The sequence below is a fragment of the Penicillium manginii genome (assembly GCF_028828005.1).
Source record: "Penicillium manginii strain IBT 31320 chromosome Unknown utg000007l:1.0-2284322.0:1.0-2285126.0, whole genome shotgun sequence".
NCBI classification, from domain to species: domain Eukaryota; kingdom Fungi; phylum Ascomycota; class Eurotiomycetes; order Eurotiales; family Aspergillaceae; genus Penicillium; species Penicillium manginii.
Window position 1 is genome coordinate 682,243 of NW_026643108.1, and position 16,217 is coordinate 698,459.

The 16,217-nt window shown below is 46.2% G+C and overlaps 9 protein-coding genes across 9 annotated transcripts; 3 read left to right on the forward strand and 6 right to left on the reverse strand.

Annotated features, from left to right (window-relative positions):
* Positions 1–139: 139 nt before the first annotated feature.
* On the reverse strand, positions 140–582 carry N7533_010178 (putative quinol monooxygenase; the record flags this gene model as incomplete). The annotated part of the gene is made up of 3 exons (XM_057106828.1): positions 140–268; positions 321–348; positions 401–582. The coding sequence occupies 3 exons, from the start codon at positions 580–582 to the stop codon at positions 140–142; spliced, it is 339 nt and encodes a 112-aa protein (XP_056956045.1).
* Positions 583–907: 325 nt separating this feature from the next.
* Positions 908–1,990, reverse strand: N7533_010179 (aldo/keto reductase; the record flags this gene model as incomplete). The annotated part of the gene is made up of 1 exon (XM_057106829.1): positions 908–1,990. One exon carries the CDS (start codon positions 1,988–1,990, stop codon positions 908–910), a length of 1,083 nt encoding a protein of 360 aa, XP_056956046.1.
* A 277-nt stretch (positions 1,991–2,267) lies between these two features.
* Positions 2,268–4,380, reverse strand: N7533_010180 (Zn(II)2Cys6 transcription factor; the record flags this gene model as incomplete). Its single annotated transcript, XM_057106830.1, has 3 exons — positions 2,268–4,005; positions 4,062–4,165; positions 4,219–4,380. The coding sequence occupies 3 exons, from the start codon at positions 4,378–4,380 to the stop codon at positions 2,268–2,270; spliced, it is 2,004 nt and encodes a 667-aa protein (XP_056956047.1).
* A 300-nt stretch (positions 4,381–4,680) lies between these two features.
* Positions 4,681–5,853, forward strand: N7533_010181 (dihydrodipicolinate synthase family protein; the record flags this gene model as incomplete). Its single annotated transcript, XM_057106831.1, has 3 exons — positions 4,681–4,754; positions 4,832–5,267; positions 5,332–5,853. 3 exons carry the CDS (start codon positions 4,681–4,683, stop codon positions 5,851–5,853), a joined length of 1,032 nt encoding a protein of 343 aa, XP_056956048.1.
* Positions 5,854–6,149: 296 nt separating this feature from the next.
* N7533_010182 (uncharacterized protein) lies at positions 6,150–6,690 on the reverse strand (the record flags this gene model as incomplete). The annotated part of the gene is made up of 2 exons (XM_057106832.1): positions 6,150–6,508; positions 6,561–6,690. The coding sequence occupies 2 exons, from the start codon at positions 6,688–6,690 to the stop codon at positions 6,150–6,152; spliced, it is 489 nt and encodes a 162-aa protein (XP_056956049.1).
* A 1,317-nt stretch (positions 6,691–8,007) lies between these two features.
* N7533_010183 (sialidase family protein) lies at positions 8,008–9,183 on the reverse strand (the record flags this gene model as incomplete). Its single annotated transcript, XM_057106833.1, has 1 exon — positions 8,008–9,183. One exon carries the CDS (start codon positions 9,181–9,183, stop codon positions 8,008–8,010), a length of 1,176 nt encoding a protein of 391 aa, XP_056956050.1.
* A 456-nt stretch (positions 9,184–9,639) lies between these two features.
* On the forward strand, positions 9,640–11,440 carry N7533_010184 (uncharacterized protein; the record flags this gene model as incomplete). Its single annotated transcript, XM_057106834.1, has 4 exons — positions 9,640–9,858; positions 9,908–10,618; positions 10,676–11,032; positions 11,087–11,440. 4 exons carry the CDS (start codon positions 9,640–9,642, stop codon positions 11,438–11,440), a joined length of 1,641 nt encoding a protein of 546 aa, XP_056956051.1.
* Positions 11,441–11,727: 287 nt separating this feature from the next.
* On the forward strand, positions 11,728–14,410 carry N7533_010185 (uncharacterized protein; the record flags this gene model as incomplete). Its single annotated transcript, XM_057106835.1, has 7 exons — positions 11,728–11,871; positions 11,928–11,943; positions 11,996–12,074; positions 12,134–12,812; positions 12,876–12,943; positions 13,285–13,954; positions 14,012–14,410. The coding sequence occupies 7 exons, from the start codon at positions 11,728–11,730 to the stop codon at positions 14,408–14,410; spliced, it is 2,055 nt and encodes a 684-aa protein (XP_056956052.1).
* Positions 14,411–14,520: 110 nt separating this feature from the next.
* N7533_010186 (putative extracellular lipase) lies at positions 14,521–16,211 on the reverse strand (the record flags this gene model as incomplete). Its single annotated transcript, XM_057106836.1, has 2 exons — positions 14,521–15,552; positions 15,603–16,211. The coding sequence occupies 2 exons, from the start codon at positions 16,209–16,211 to the stop codon at positions 14,521–14,523; spliced, it is 1,641 nt and encodes a 546-aa protein (XP_056956053.1).
* Positions 16,212–16,217: the final 6 nt, after the last annotated feature.

Here is a 16,217-nt window from a genome sequence, read left to right on the forward strand (position 1 = left end):
TACAAATGATCGTGGCACATTTATTTCCAATTAAATCGGCAAATTCCGAGTTCCAAGGTTGACAATCAGTTGATCGCCATATGAACGACTGCCGAGAATAATACGGGCATGAAATCAAAATTGTCATTTTTGCTTTGCCTCATTCAAGGTCCTTCACCATGTAGTATGGAGCTCCAAGACGATTGAAGAACTTGAACTCACTCGGCTTCACGTACATGGCCTTGGTTTCAGCTAGGTATTCATTATAGTACTCCTTTGTCATTTGTACCTGTTCAGAGATTAGGTGTTGGGCTTGTCTCAATTTTCTGCAGCCTACTCACATTTTCAAACCACTCAGTCGATACAGCCCTAGAAAATAATAAGCATTATAATTGAAGGAGGGGAATATGGCTCTTTTTACCAGTTTTCAACCCATCGTATGGTACCTGGCTCGGTAGGTGACTGGTACACTTCAAAGAAGCGACACTCGGGCTCGGCTATCACGGCTTCATACACAATATTGAATAGTTCGAAGAACCGGGGCACATTAGAGGGATCGATGTGCACGGTAATGTGAAGACTGAGCCCAAGAGTAGACGTCATTTTGAAAGGATAATATAGAGACTGGGGGTAGTATCGAGCGGCTGGTAAGTGTTCTTATATGGTTTGGGTCGGATTTCGGGGCCAATTTCGGGGCTAATCGGATTTTGTTACGATGGAAAATTCCGAAATCGAATTCCAGCACTGGATTGGCTAGAACTAATGCTTAATAGTACCTGCAAGACCGAGCTGAGCTGTATGTAGCTCCTAGTTTCATGCGGGTTCTGCATGACTCGTATCGTGAATGCGCGAATAAAAGGCGCGACTCGGTGTCACCATATTGTAACCATGAATTATGCATATTCTAAGAAAGGGTGACCATTTTTAACTATATCGCTTGGACGGCTAGAGGCTGATATAGCTCTTCTAAATAGGACACCTCTTGGTCTGTTAACTCTACCTCCAGCGTCTCAAGTGCTGCCTCGATCCGGTGGATGCTGTTCAGCCCTACAATAGGACAGGCACCTTTCTTCAGCAACCACGCCATCGCAATTGAACTAATCGCGCAGTTCTTGCGCGTGGCTAAATCTTCAACTCGTTTAACGATGAGTTCGTTCTGATTGCCCACAAACCATCGCTTTGTTTTCTGATCTTGCTCTGCTCGCGATGACTTCTCCTCCCAGGGTCGCGCCAAGAGACCACGCGCCAACGGACTCCAGGGAATCAGCCCAACGCCCTCTGCTTCACAAAACGGATTCATCTCACGTTCTTCTTCGCGATAAAGCAGATTGTACAAGCCCTGCATACTGACGAAAGAAGTCCAATTATTTATTTTTGCGGTGTATTGCAGCCGTGCGAATTCCCAACAATGCATACTCGACGCCCCCAAGTACCGGACCTTGCCCATCTGAACAAGATCATGAAGCGCCCGCATGATTTCTTCGGGAGAAGTATCACGATCTAACCGATGAAGTTGCAAGACATCAATATAGTCCGTCTTCAATCGTCGCAGGGAGCCTTCCACAGCATCAAAGATATGCTTGCGACTTAAACCCATCTGATTGACGAGAGGACCATCATTGATAGCAGGGTTCGGTCGCGAGTCAGGATTATCTTCGAGAACAGGGTAGTAGAGCTTTGTCATGATAACTACCCTGCTGCGTGGGATGGAGTATTTTGACAGGGCATTTCCAATAATGGCTTCGGAATTTCCGTTGGAATACGTATTGGCCGTGTCGAAGGTGTTAATTCCCAAGTCGTAGGCTCGTTTGAGTAGTGGAAGAGACTCTTCTTCGCCGAGAACCCAAGGAGATCCCTCCCAGTTCGGATTGCCATAGCTCATGCAGCCTAGGATTATGCGGGAGACTTTGAGCCCGCTATTGCCCAATCGCTGGTATTGCATTTTCGGATATCGGGGGACATTTGGGGTACATTGAGCGTCGGGATCGACGTCTGATAGCTGTGTATGCATTTTGTGGTCTGTGGATTGCCTATTCTCTTGCTGAAATTAAGCTGTTGATAGTTTATGCTGAGAACTTGGTGGTTTTATGAGTTCTTGGTTAACGGCTGCACATCGGCGATTAGCTCGGGGATCTCTCCGTGCCTATTGCCGAGGGTCCCTCCAGCATGCGATGGGTTATTAAGATTTGATATGAATCAGATAAGTATTTTATACAAAGTAAATTGATTTTTTACTATATTCTTAACCTTCGTAATCGTGAGTTTAGGCCGATCAAGTCCTTTACTATTCAGCCGGCCCCATTCGACATCATGCCGGGAAAGGTAAATTCTCCAAAATCCGCAAATAAAAAATCATCTACAGGTGCAGCTAGGGTGTCGTCTATAAAAGAGAACGGCCCTGCTGGAGGACCCATCTGAGAATGATCATTTTGTGTCTGGTAATCGATCGCACCGGTACCAACCGCTACCGTGGAGATGGTCTGTTGCCCATCCCTTTGTAGCATTCCAACGCACTCGCGCAACTTCCGTGTCAACCCTGGAGTCATTCGGCTTATTGGATGCTGTTGGATGGAAGGCGTTGCTTCAAAAAGTTCTAATACTCTGCGAATCAATTCGAAGTCTTGATCGGGCGAGATTGACAGCTGGACGTGATAGTTCCTCGTAACTTCCAGCAAAAAGTGACCCGCAAATGCAATCATTATGTGAAAATAATGTGGCATTCCGACGAGACTGTGTTGGAGGTTATGCTCGTGGAGAATCATCTCGAAAATCGCAACTGCAGCTTCATGTGCCATGCCCGCTGCGGTGGCGAAGTGAGATGGAATGACCTCCCCGTTGAGCCCTTTGAACACTTGATGACCTAGATATAGTTTACCAAAATGGTAATGCAGCTGTAGGCCGCATTTTGGAAAATCTCCAATGTAAGGATCGGGCTTGAACAATGCCGAGAATTTGGTGAACCATCGATCGAGTTGGCGAGAGTAGTGAATAATCTGATTTGATAGTGATTGCGGAACCCGAGATTCTTGATCGGAACCTAGTAAATCGCGAACTTGGCTCATTATCACCAAAAGAGCTACTTGAGAAATTATTCGGACGTCTGAGTCTGTCGTGTCCTCTCGAGCCAGGAATGTCTCCCAGCCAAGAGCAATCTCTTTGTCGCTGCGTAGCAGGGGATCGCGATTGTGAAGAATTGAAAGGTGCTGATCTGTAATAAAGATGAGATACCACAACCTGACGCGGTCCTTGAGCGCATCTATCTCAAGTGATGAGGAGGGGGCATTTTCAATCGATAAGAGTCGCGGGTCTATTGGTTTAGCCAGATGGTCGAAGCCACGATGAAGCCGCATGTCGGCTGTTCGTCTAATGGCATCACTGGCTAAGATTCTTGATGCGTCAGAAAGCCAGAAAGAACTTATACACAAAGCTCGGACATATTCCAAGTCATGCTTTTCAAATATGGACCTAGATACCAAGCGGCGAAACTCGCGATTACAAGCTTCGTAGGTCTTCTGGCCATTGGGATCCTGGAGGGATGAAACCGTACAGATGGCAGCAAATAGCACCGGTGATGTGCTTCTGATTTGCTGGAGACTTTGATAGCCACTGCAGATCCCGTATAGATACGGATCAAGACGAGTGAAATATCGATCGACGAGTTCCTCTGCCACTTCCGGTGTGATGATTCCCTTGCCGATGAGGTCTTGATTCATTGGATTTTGTTTCTGGCGCGTTGTGCTCCCCGGAGTATTGTCAGAAGATCCAGGGCTTCCAAATTTAGCAATGTCTAGGAATGTATCGATCGGAGCTTGGACTGCAGATGGTGTATCTGGAGGTGATATTTCGCACCCATCAAGATCTTCCTGGTCTCCATCTAGCTCGTCATTTTGGGAAACCCTGACCTCTTCCTGGGTAGATTCATCGACTGCGAGAAGCGGCCTAGGTCGTGGGAGACTGAGATGTTGACAGATGTTATCGAGGACCTCATGAATCCCTTGAATATCACTTTGCAATTGCTCAGTGTTCCTATAAATTGTCGTTAGTTCTATATCAAGACTGTGATTTGAGAATCAGGGACCCACTTGACTTCCTCTACTAAGGATTGCAAGCTCTTGTTTAGCACGCAAGAAAGACCACGTCGATGACATCGCGTGCAAGGTGGGCCATTTGTCATGTCACATTTGATCTAGGTCTTGTCAGATTCTAGCCAATGAAGCAGAACACAAGTCAGTTTCCTACCTTCTGTTTCCTACACGCTCCACAGGCAGTGATCTTTCGGGTAATCCCCGGCAGAACATCCAATACACTGGCATCTTTCACTTCACTGGCAGGAGGCTGAGAGCTCGACTCCGGCAAGGGCTCCGAGGCAGCATCGGTCCAAGTCCGCTTTCTTTTGGCCATAGCTTAACAAAATGGGGCCGCAAGGATATTTGAGACGTTCGATGTGACAGAAACCAGGACGATAGGGCTCCGGAGAGTACCCCGAGGGGGTTTATCTAGGCTCGAGGGGCAAACGAGTACCCCCGACATGACGAAATGCGACCGTGCGATTCGTCGATTTTGTCCAGAGCTAATTCTTTGAGCATGACTTAGTTCTCGGCAGATCTGGCATTGATCATCCCATACTGCGGACGCTTCTCCATAGCCCAGGGTTCATTGGTGCAATCTCCCCGCACCGGTGGAGAAGAATCCGGGGCGGAGATGTCGGACTGTCTCCGTGAGGGAGGAATGCCGGTAGGCAGCTCGAAGCGATGGTATAAGGCGGGAATGGAGGGGTAAGTGAGATGGATTTGGGTTTAGGATAACTCGACGAGACAAGCTCAGCACCATGACATCTACCATCGCGAACAAGGCTAGGCCTATGCCCCCCTGGGATTTACGTTCCCGTGGTCTCACTATACAAGGCCACCAAACGACAGGAAGTCGATTATGATGCCTCTTACAAGTTGTTCTCTCACTTAATCCGCGGAGGCTTGGATGGGCTGGTACTTGCAGGAACCAACGCGGAAGCCGTTTTGCTCTCTTCCGAAGAGCGCAAGGAATTGGTCAAAATTGCGCGCAAAGCTGCGGTGGATATTGGACGTCCAAACTTCCCGATCGTCGCTGGGATCAGTGGACAGTCAACTAATGAATCAATTCGCCTTGCTGAGGATGCTTTGAGCGCAGGTGCAGACTTCGGCTTACTACTACCACCGAACTACTGGGCGAAGGCCGTGACTAAAGATGCGTTACTCGGATTCTATCGCGATGTTGCGGATGAGACTACTCTCCCGATTGTTATTTACAGCGTGAGTCTTTAAAGCAGACACCTCCACTTCCAAGGTTCAACATACCGACTCTGAGATTTTATAGTTCCCAGCCATGTGCAATGGTGTCGACATGAACTCCGATATCCTTTCCGAACTCGCAAAACACCCGAATATAGTTGGCGTCAAGCTGACATGCGGAAACGCCGGGAAAGTGACAAGACTCACCCAGGAATATAAGCACGAGCAATTTGCAGTATATGCTGGTTCCTCTGACTGGTTACTACCTTGCTTGATAGGAGGTGGTGGTGGGTGCGTCACTGGAATCGCCAACGTGTTTCCGAAATCCGTTTCCAGACTCTATGCTTTGTGGAATGAGAGCAAGATCAAAGAATCTCAAGAGCTTCAGGGGTTGGTGGCTCAGGCTGAAAAAGCCTGCAAAGAAGGAATTGCGCCCACAAAGTATGCCGTTGGATACTTCGCTGGCTCGGCTGCTGGTATTGTCGATCCAAAGACATTTTGGCCACGTAAGCCATATCTTCCTGTGGATGGAGTGAAGGCAGCCTGGGTGGAAAAGGTCATGCAAAGTTTGGTTCAAATCGAGCAGAGTTTGCCTGATGCTGTGTAGTAAATATCAATTTCAGAGATAGAGTCAGCAAACTTTATCCATATCAAACCCATTTTGGCCCTAGATATAGTACTACTAGTAGTAAATTATATAGCCTAGTGATTCTTGTTCTCTAAAAACTAGTGAGTAGCAAGAAATCACATGGATAAGAACATTAAGAACGACAGACTTGATAATACTAAGCCTGATAAATGGATGGCTAATTAACGACAAAACCCCGAGAGATCCCTTCAAAGAACATCTTCCAAATCATGCTGCTACGAGGACTTGTAGAGAAATTATAGCATCATAGAAATTCAACACTTCAAGATAGGACGATACGCAATCCAATCCCCCTTGTCGGATACTGTGTAGGAGGGTTGACCTTCCCAGGTAAAGTGGCGCTCGCATTCATGGTTTCTCATGTTGAAGTTTGCACCCTGGCAATTTGCTAGGGCCGAACAACTCTTCATGCAACTATGCTCAGTCATATTGGACGTGTCACTATGGTCACCGGTCGAGTATGCCTGTTTGCATAGGACAAGGTAAGTGACACCATCAACTGTGCGGATCTTTCCATCGTCTGGTGGGCATTGGCCCGGAGCCAGCGACGGTCGTGGGGCAGGCGGTTGAATTTGCGTGATAAATGGCAAGAAGTAATCCGTGTTTCCGTTATCTGAAAGGAAAATGTGTTAAAAATGAAAGCGAGGACCAATTGGGTGTCTTACTATCGGTGCAAGTAGTCCAAGTAGAAACCTGAGTAGGCAGGCAGTGGCGGTTGTTGGCATTGGTGACGACCAGAAGACTTAAAGCAAGGGCAATGAAAGGTAACAATCTCAAGGCATTGCAAAAACGCATTTTTTGATTCGTGTACCAAGGAAGCTATCAATTCACGAGCGCAGTGATAAATGAAGGTTGATGAGAAAACTGGCAGCGTTCTTGGCTACCTTTATGTATCTTGATAATTGGAGGTCAGACGACTACGCCGTTACGTCTAGGCTTTACACATAGCCCGAGGACAGAGAAATATTGCTACTCCCCAAGAAGGAACATAGGATTTGGAAGCACACGCATACAGACCAATACGACCAGGAAAAAGAAATAAATTTGGCAAGTGAAAAAGAAGCTAAGATATCAGGATTTATATGATTCAATTGACTGAAAAAGATCTTAGTAGTTGATGAATGCGCCAAATTGAGATTGCTAACCTTGATTAATCAATCGAAATTCTCACAAAACTCTACCGGGTCGATGAGATTGGTTTCTGAAGAGATATGCTATTGAGTTATCTGCTTACAAATTGCCTGGAGAGTGGGCAAGCTGCATAAGAGTGATTTCGATGTTGATGGACTGTATGATAAACAGCTTGATCATGTGGTTCCTAAGTATGGAACTCCCAAAAGAAAATAACAATAATGAGTACTTTATGGCCTCGCATGACCGTTGCTTCTAACGAGAAGGCCGCACAAATGTATCAAAGGAAGAACAAATAAAATGCAAGACATAAGGAAGCTCTTAGGTACTATCTGTAGAGCATTGCTGGCGAAGTTTAAAGACTACAGGCGCCGCATAACCGGGAATATAAGGTAGCGTTCAAGACTAAACTTTGTTAAAACGGATACAGTTATATAAATCAATTATTACTAGTATTCTAGGAAAATTGAAGACAAGTATTATTTAAATCAATAATTCATTTGTTTAGAATAGTTGTGTTTCTTTTTTTTTCCTTTTTGTCTAGGTCTACATAGAGTGTCTGACTATGACTAATAGTATGAGTAGGATTACCGTTCGTCAAAAGTTCGAAATTGAAAGATTAAAATTTGAAGTGTTCAACCGCTAATTATAATATGTGGTGAGAATATGACTGGTCTGCTCAAAATGGTACCCAAATTAATAGCCAATACAGAGTCGTTACAATGTCAGTATTGCTCTTTTTTATGTCTCTGCCAGTTCCCCATAGATTACTCTTCTCTTCGGACATGAATTGAACTCAGTTATAGTACAGAAATGGTACTAGCCTAGGATACCTTCAAGTTGGAACTTCCAACTTGAAGGTTTATTCTTTAATTGTCTTTTGTACGGCCTATATTCTAGGCCTTGATTTATCGGAGAGATTGATCATAAAGTTCAATATACCGCGTTCAAACTTGAAAAACGGAAATAATCCATTTTTATTCACTGGAAGAAATCTTCGGCTAGTCTAACATACTTGATCCGTTGCCTCCAGAACGTGAAGGCAATATGGATTGACCCATCACGCTCAATCAGAATACTTGGATACGACAACTCGCGGTTGAGCTTCTTTTCGCTGTTATTTGTCAGACAATAGCCATCTCCTTCCTCGAGGGTCTTCCATTGCCAAGTGTTTCCGTTATCATTACTCCAAGCCACGCTCAAAGGGGCTCTTGGGGCACCCCAGAAGGCCTCTTTTCCATGTTTGCTTGCTTGGTTGGCGCGAGTATCTGTGCCGTCGCTGATATCATCGTATAAGCCATCTCGGCGACCCACAGCGTCCTTTTTCGAGGAGTGGTTATAGACTAATACAACACGGCCGGACGCTAGAACATCAAAGCAAATGCCTGCGTTGGGGTTTGGCAAGATCGTCGGCTTGGGTTCACTCCAGTCAACCCCATCTGTTGAAGTCGATAGATAGATGTTATCTGCCCATCGACTTCGGTATAGCCCGAGATAACTCCCATTCTTTAACTGCTGGATATTCATATGCACACATCCGTAGCTGTTCGGAATCTCCTTTTCGATCCATGTAGCCCCTTCATCTTTCGAGATCCGAATACAGGAGATATCATCGCTTCCTAGCCAGCGTTCACCGGGCTCTGCGCGGCATTTGAAAATAGGGACTACCCAAGCACCATCTTTCAAAACAACAATAGGCTGTCGAATAAATGTGCCTGCATCTCCAAACAAAATTGTTGGATCGGACCAAGTAGCTCCATTATTTGTTGATGCAATTTGCTTAACAATTGCGGAATCTTGGTTTCCCGCATCTTGCGATGTGTAAAGCAATCGAATTTCACCCGTGGACGGAACGCGGAAGAGGATGGGGTTTTGCTCGCTGCGGGTATGGTCGTGTGTCATCTTGACGGCATCTGTCCAAGCATCTTGTCCAGATGAGAGGCGAGACATATAGATGCATATGTCTGGCCGACCTTCAATACTCCCCCCGAACCAGACACAGAGTAGATCGCCATTTGGTAGAAGGAGAAGGTTGGAGGCGTGGCATTGCTGGGTGAGAGCGGGAATATAAGCTTCGGAGTATTTGAAATTTCGTTGCGAAGGAGATTGAAGCTTCGGGATGAATTCTGGTGCTTCCGTAGTCGTTGTAGTAGACATTGTGAGAGGATGACTCTTTGGGGTTCAAAAGCACAATATGGGAATCGTGGGAGAGCTTGAGGCGTTCAAGAGCGATTGGATTTAAGGGAATTGTCTTATCGATAACGAGTCCACATTTTCTTGAGATAAGAGTTAATCACGAGTAGCTGAATAACTCACTTCCCAAAAACATCGGCTTGGTCACCGGTGTTGTGCCAGATGACGGAAGAAAAACCGACCTCAGATGGCGAGGTGCTCCGCTTCCCCACTTCCCCACGGGGTCTGCACAGGAAAGCTAGTCGAATTTGGCTTCACTTGCGATAGACAGTGTATGCTGACGTGCATCCATAATTTCACCTTTGGGAAGCCTATTTATTGTCTAATTACCCCGGAGCCATTCAGTTATGAATGATTTCTAATCGACCGGGGTCGCCGTTATACTGATTCATCACCCTACTATCTTACAAGTGATCAATAATGGCTGGTGGGACCAGTATTTGGGTTAGCAGCGAGGCCAAGACTGACCCGAGAGCCATCTTCAATCTTCGTCTTCTCTATCTTCTCGTTGCTGTGTCATGGGGTGGCTCTTTTTACGGCTTCGATACTGGGAATATTGGGGGAATTCTTACTCTCCCAGCATTCAAAAATGCATTCGGCCTAAATGATGTTTCTCAAGCAGAGCAAGACAATCGCAAGGTTGGTTACCTAAGTCCAGATAACTCTGATTTTCTCTAACCTTCACAAGGGAACGATTGCATCTATGCTCGCAGCTGGTGGCTCGGTCGGGGCCTTACTAGCAGCCCCTACATCCGATTACTTTGGACGTAAATGGTCCGTGTTTAGCTGGGGATTGGTCTTTGTTGTAGGCGCTGTGATGCAGATGGTTGCAGACTATGATGTACTTCTGGCCGGCCGGTTCATCGCCGGTATGGGTGTTGGCGCGTCATCAATGCTCACGCCTCAATTCCTCGCCGAGAATTCCCCCAAATCTGTGCGCGGGTCAATGACAGCGACATACAATCTGATGATTGTCACATCACTTATGTTGGCCTTTTGGGTGAATTACGGAGTGTCCAAATGGTCTTTTCCAGGTGTTGAGTTCGACGACACCCAGTGGCGGGTTTCAATGGGTATCCAGATTATTCCTGGTGCCTTTCTGTGTCTGATGATTCCATTTGTACCCGAAACTCCACGATGGTTGATCAATCATGGAAAGTCTGAGCAGGGCCTCAAAAACATTTGCCAGCTCAGAAAATTGCCAGCGGATCATGAGTACGTGCAGACTGAATATCGCGAGATCGAAGCGCAGGTAAGACAAGAGCAAGAGTCTTATGCAGGGCACAACTATTGGGTTGTGATGAAAGACATTTTTACATCCAGAAACAACTTTCAGCGTTTCTTCCTGGCTGTCATGCTTTTCCTGTTCCATAAATTTACGGGAACAGACTCTCTGAATGTGAGTGCTATTTATTCGGCCGAAATTCCCTAGAGTCTACTACTAACCCCCACACAGTATTATGCCCCCGAAATATTTGCCTTGATCGGTGTCAAATCTGGTTCATCTAGCTTGCTTACAACTGGTATATACGGTGTTGTAAAGACGGTGACAACCATATTTTATGTGGGATTCTTGGTTGACCGAGTTGGTCGTCGTCTTCCTCTTCTTGTGGGTGCCACAATGCAAGCTACCGCGATGCTATATCTGGCTCTATACCTGAGATTTGCAGGAACCAATACAGCCAATATAGGAGGAACACCGGCGGGCGGAATCGTCGGAATTATTTGGATCTATATTTATGCCTTTGGATGGTCATTTGGACATTCAGTTGCATGCTATGTTGTTGCAGCAGAGATATTCCCTACCAGAATTGTGAGTTCACGCAAATTACTCTGGTTCGACTGAACAGGGCTAACAAAATCCTAGCGATCATTTTGCATGGCTATTTGTTTCTTTATAAACTGGATTGTGGACTATGGCATAACCAGAGCGACCCCAAATATGATAACTGAAATGGGCTGGGGAGTTTTTCTACTCTATGCGATGTTGACCTACCTCGGGGTGATCTTTATCTACTTCTGCCTCCCCGAGATGAAAGGCCGCTCGATCGAGAGCATGGACAATCTTTTCGAAAGACCGCTGTGGCTAATGTGGCGACATGCCTATCCCACCGAGGAGGAAAAAATTCGATCTGATGTTCGTGAGAACATTGTTGCTGGGAAACTGGACAATGAAGATGATGGGCAGAAAAATCGTGCAGAGCATGTGGAAAACGCCTAAGGGCCCGGCTCAGAAGATGAAACCCGGTAGCTTAGCTTTACTGAAACTAGTAGGCGCTAATTATGTCTGAAATGAGTTGGTAAATCCTATCATCGAATCTTAATGACGATCCGGGGTAACCCCGGCTTGGTAAATGAGGGGTATTCGGGCTGGAGCTCTCTACGGGGTTCTCTCCGACTCTCTGTGACGCGTTGTATGCTAAGTTAGACGAGTAAGATTCAAATATTATAACAAGAAAGCATTTAGCTGTTCTTATGAATAACTCTCATTAGATTTAGTTCAACGAAATGGCCGACACATTGGAACACAAAACCTTTACTCTTAACACCGGTGCGGAACTCCCCGCAATTGGATTTGGCACTTGGAAGGCTGGGCCTGGAGAAGCCGCTGCCGCCGTTAAATCCGCATTTGAGGTGGGGTATAGACATTTTGTAAGATCTCAATATGCTTCTTATTTCTTTGAAGCCTCTGCTAATACGCTTAGTAGGATTGTGCTCCCCTTTGTACGTTGTCCTCAAATTCAGTTGGGAACAATATACTGATGTCTTATTATAGATGGAAATGAAGCCGAGATTGGACAAGTATTTGAAACCACTCAGGTTCCACGAAATGAATACTTTGTGACCACCAAGCTGTACGCCCATTGAGCTGCACGAGAAGTATTGAAGTCAATTAATCTAACGATTTTTCCAGTTGGTCATCCGATCATCGTCGAATTGTCCCTGCCCTTCAAAAGTCACTCGACGATTTGCGACTCGATTACGTGGATCTGTATCTCATGCATTGGCCTGTTACTCTGCCCGCTTCATCCCAAGAGACATACGGGAAAGAAGATCGTACCGCTCACGACCCCGAATGGGATTTTGTGGACACTTGGCGTGAGATGGAAAAGCTCCTTAAAACAGGAAAAGTACGCGCGATCGGTGTTGCAAACTTTTCAACTGTCAACCTGGAAAGGCTGCTAAAGAGCTGCACTGTCGTGCCCGCGGTCAACCAAACCGAAATTCAACCTTTGCTCCCTCAACAGAAGCTCAATTCCCTTTGCGTAAAGTCCGGCATCCACCAGACAGCATTTGGACCCCTGGGAGGAAGTGGAAGCACTCTACACGAGGACCCTATCATTAATGCCATAGCGCAAAAGAGGGGATGTAGCTCGGGCAACGTGTTGCTGAGTTGGGGAGTAAAGAAGGGTTGGAGTGTTATTCCAAAGAGTGTCAATCCTTCAAGAATTGCCCAAAACCTTCAGCAATGTTTCGTTATGGATGACAACGAAACAGCTAAGGTTGACGAGCTTGTTACTTCTCTAGGAGGTAAAAGATTCAATCGGCCAAATTGGGGAACAACCATTTTTCATGACGATGCTGAGGCAAATGTACAATAAATCACATACTTCAAGTTGCTCGAAATATGCATGAACAGTTTGACATTTTCATAGATGTTGTTCTCAAAGCAATTGATTATCACAAATAGCGCTGTATTTCTTGGTGGTGATAAGGTTGTGTGGTCAGAAACACCCTTATTTGGGAAGGTGTCATGTCAATCAAATAGTCGCTTAGATCCAGGGCTTCATTTAAGCCCGATATTGCATAAATCAAACAAAATTGATCGAACTCTGGTGTTTGGAGCTCTACCGATTCAAACTGCTCCTTATCGATAACGCTCTAATTAGACCCGCCCGTGTCTGGCCAATCACACTTGCCATGCTTCATTCCACTTTCATAGGCCCCGCAGCCTGCTGATTCCTCCCTTGATAGATAATCCGATTACGAATGCACAGACGGCCTTCCGACGAGAGCCGAATGCGACGCTGGGCTGATTTAAGTATTAAGATCTAACTGGGGTAGGAATTTCATCCAGAATTGCTTCCAAATGTCGCACAATATCCTTGTCACCGGCGCATCCGGATACCTCGGAGGAACACTCCTCGCGCAGTGGGCCAGCACCAAGCTCCCTGCATACCAGAAGCTCCTCGTTCTCGTACGCACAGACGAACAAAGTGAAGCAGTCAAGCAATATGGCGCAGAACCGATAAGATTCAATATCAAAGATGAAGCCAGCGTCACTACGGCTATCATCGAAAACAAAATCACCATCATCTACTTTTTGATTGATGCTACAGCCTATGAAACCCAGGTACAGATGATCAAAGCCCTGTCAGAAGTGAAGAAACAAACTGGACAGGATGTACATTTTCTCCATACATCTGGCGCAAAGCTATTCAGCAGCCATGCAGGTTTTCCGACAAATGCTCCGATCGCCGACAATGATCCAGCGCTCTATCACCTTCAGAAAACTTCATGTGCTCGGTATCCATTTGTTGCAAAGGCATTGACTGCCAATAATACAATCATCGAAACTGCATTAGAGTATGGTGTGAAAAGTTACATATTCATTCCATGTGTTGTTTACGGAAAAGGTGAGGGGTTTGGAAACAAAACATCCATTCAAACGGTCGCTATTGTGAATACGGCCAAAAAGCTTCGAAGGGTTTGCCGACCGGACCCTGATGATTATGTAGGTTTTAACTTTTCTTTTTCACATCTGCTCAATTCAAGTTGCTGACATTACAAGACCTGGCCGGTGAGCCATGTCAGCGATAACGCACGGTTATATCTGGAAATCATTCGGAACATATTGTCAGGTAAGGAAATTGGCCATGGCAAAAAAGGATACTATCTTGCCTCTAGTGGTAGCGTGTCTTGGAACAGCATTTACACCGCGATGGCTAAGCGCCTTGCTGCACAAAATATTATCGAGAATGACAAGGTTGAGCTAGCTGATAGCCAAGCCTTGGAAGGTATGGGGGCGGCACTTGGGTGCCCAAAGGAGATGGTTCCATTGTTTCTGAGTGGAAAATGCACACTACAAGCCAAGCACGGTCATGAGATTGGATGGAGGCCTGAATATCCAGCGGAGCATATTCTAGAAATGGCGGATGCAGAGGTTGATTTGATTCTCCAAAAATCATGATATGGGTAGCTGTGAATATGAACTGTCACTAGAAGGAGATCATAGAATCATGTGGATTCGTCTCAATTGGTCTAGATGTTGACGAGATGAAAAAGAAATTTCTTTTTCTTTCATGCAAGCTGCGATATCGGGACTTTTGACCACCAGAATTCCGTTTCCTTCCTTGCCCATTCGTCTTTCACGAACTTGGCTGCAGGGGCAGTAGGCCCTCCAATCAGCTCCTCATTTCCTTCCCCAAGAATCAAAATTCGAGGATTATCTGGCACATACGGCTCCCACTTAGGGCGCTCCCCATAGCGACCAGATATGGCATTTGGGTCTCCTTTTGTAATGAAGCTGGTGACATAGGCGTGGTAGGTTCCAGACAGCTCTTTCTGAGATTCAGATATGCCTGTAATAGACTCATTGAATGTCTCGTAGTACATGTTGTCGCCATGATTTGCACGACCGATCACCGTTCTTGGAAGTGCCCAGTTGTAAAGGTATGCCGGAACCCCCTGAGATGCAGCAAAATGGGCTGTCTGGCGCACAGGCGCCACATAAGCATAGTGCCCATACGCAGCTTCGATTCGCTTATATTGTGGACCAAGCTCGTAGCCTTCTCTCTTTTCCAAGTATGGCGAGCTAGGGTTCAGACTAGGGTCGGGGTATAGGCGGTCAATTGTATCAAGATCTTCTTGAGATAACTCAGGAAGTAGACCCTGCCAGAAATTCCGGAATTGTGCTGGGCTAGACATTTTATGATCCACATAGAACGTTCCTTCATTGCTGTTAAAGCCTGTCATAATTGGGACCTTGTTCCAAAGAAGAGAGTTCCAAGCGTCTAGCGGTTTGCGTGGGATAATATCTTCATCAATAACGGGTTGAAATGCCCATCTAAGCGACGGATTGTATTTATCGAAGACCTTTGTTTGCGCGTTCGTAACCGTTGAGCTAGGCAATGAGCGTAGAAATGGGAATATATCAGACTCAGGGAGATCTGACGGACAACCAACTTCTTGAAGGTAGTCTTTAAACTGTTGCTCGTGGACTTTTGCATCATAGGGACGCACTGCTCGGGATGTCGGCGATCCGGATTCTAGAATCACGCGATGGAATAATGGCGAGGCTCGTGAATCATACTTGAGCAAATGGTGTCCAATCTGACATTTTGTTATTAATAATGACATTTAACTAGAAGTGTTGGTCTTACCGAATGTGCTCCGGCCGATAGACCGAAAAGAGTGACGTTTCCAGGATCACCACCAAAATTCTGGATGTTTCCCTGCACCCATTCGAATAGGTGAACTTGATCACGAAGACCGAGATTCAGAACACCCTCTTTCTTCGACAAGGCTGATGGTAAAAAGCCCAGTGCTCCGACACGATAACCGAAACTGACACCGATGAATGGCTCTTCAGACCATGCCACCATCGACCCAGTGTCGTGCATCGCAGCAGCACCCCGGTTGAATGCTCCTCCATGAATATAGATAGCAACAGGCAGACTATCACTTTCTCCAGTCCCCGACGGTCGGAAAATATTAGCAGTCAGACAATCTTCACTTTGCTCTAGCTTCGGTCCACCAGCCAGCAATGGTTTTCCGGGAGCTGCTGGTCCAAATCTGGTGGCGTCGATGCTTTGTGTAGAGGCGGGAACTATCTCGGCAGGCTTGAATCGCCTGTCTCCGACAGGCGGGAGAGCATAGGGCACGCCTAAGAACGCCTCAATGGATTGAGGGGCTGTCTTCTCGCGAATGGTTCCAATCACCTTGCCTTGGGCAAGTGTGACGGTAGGATGATCAGATGAACCGCTCGACATGATTCA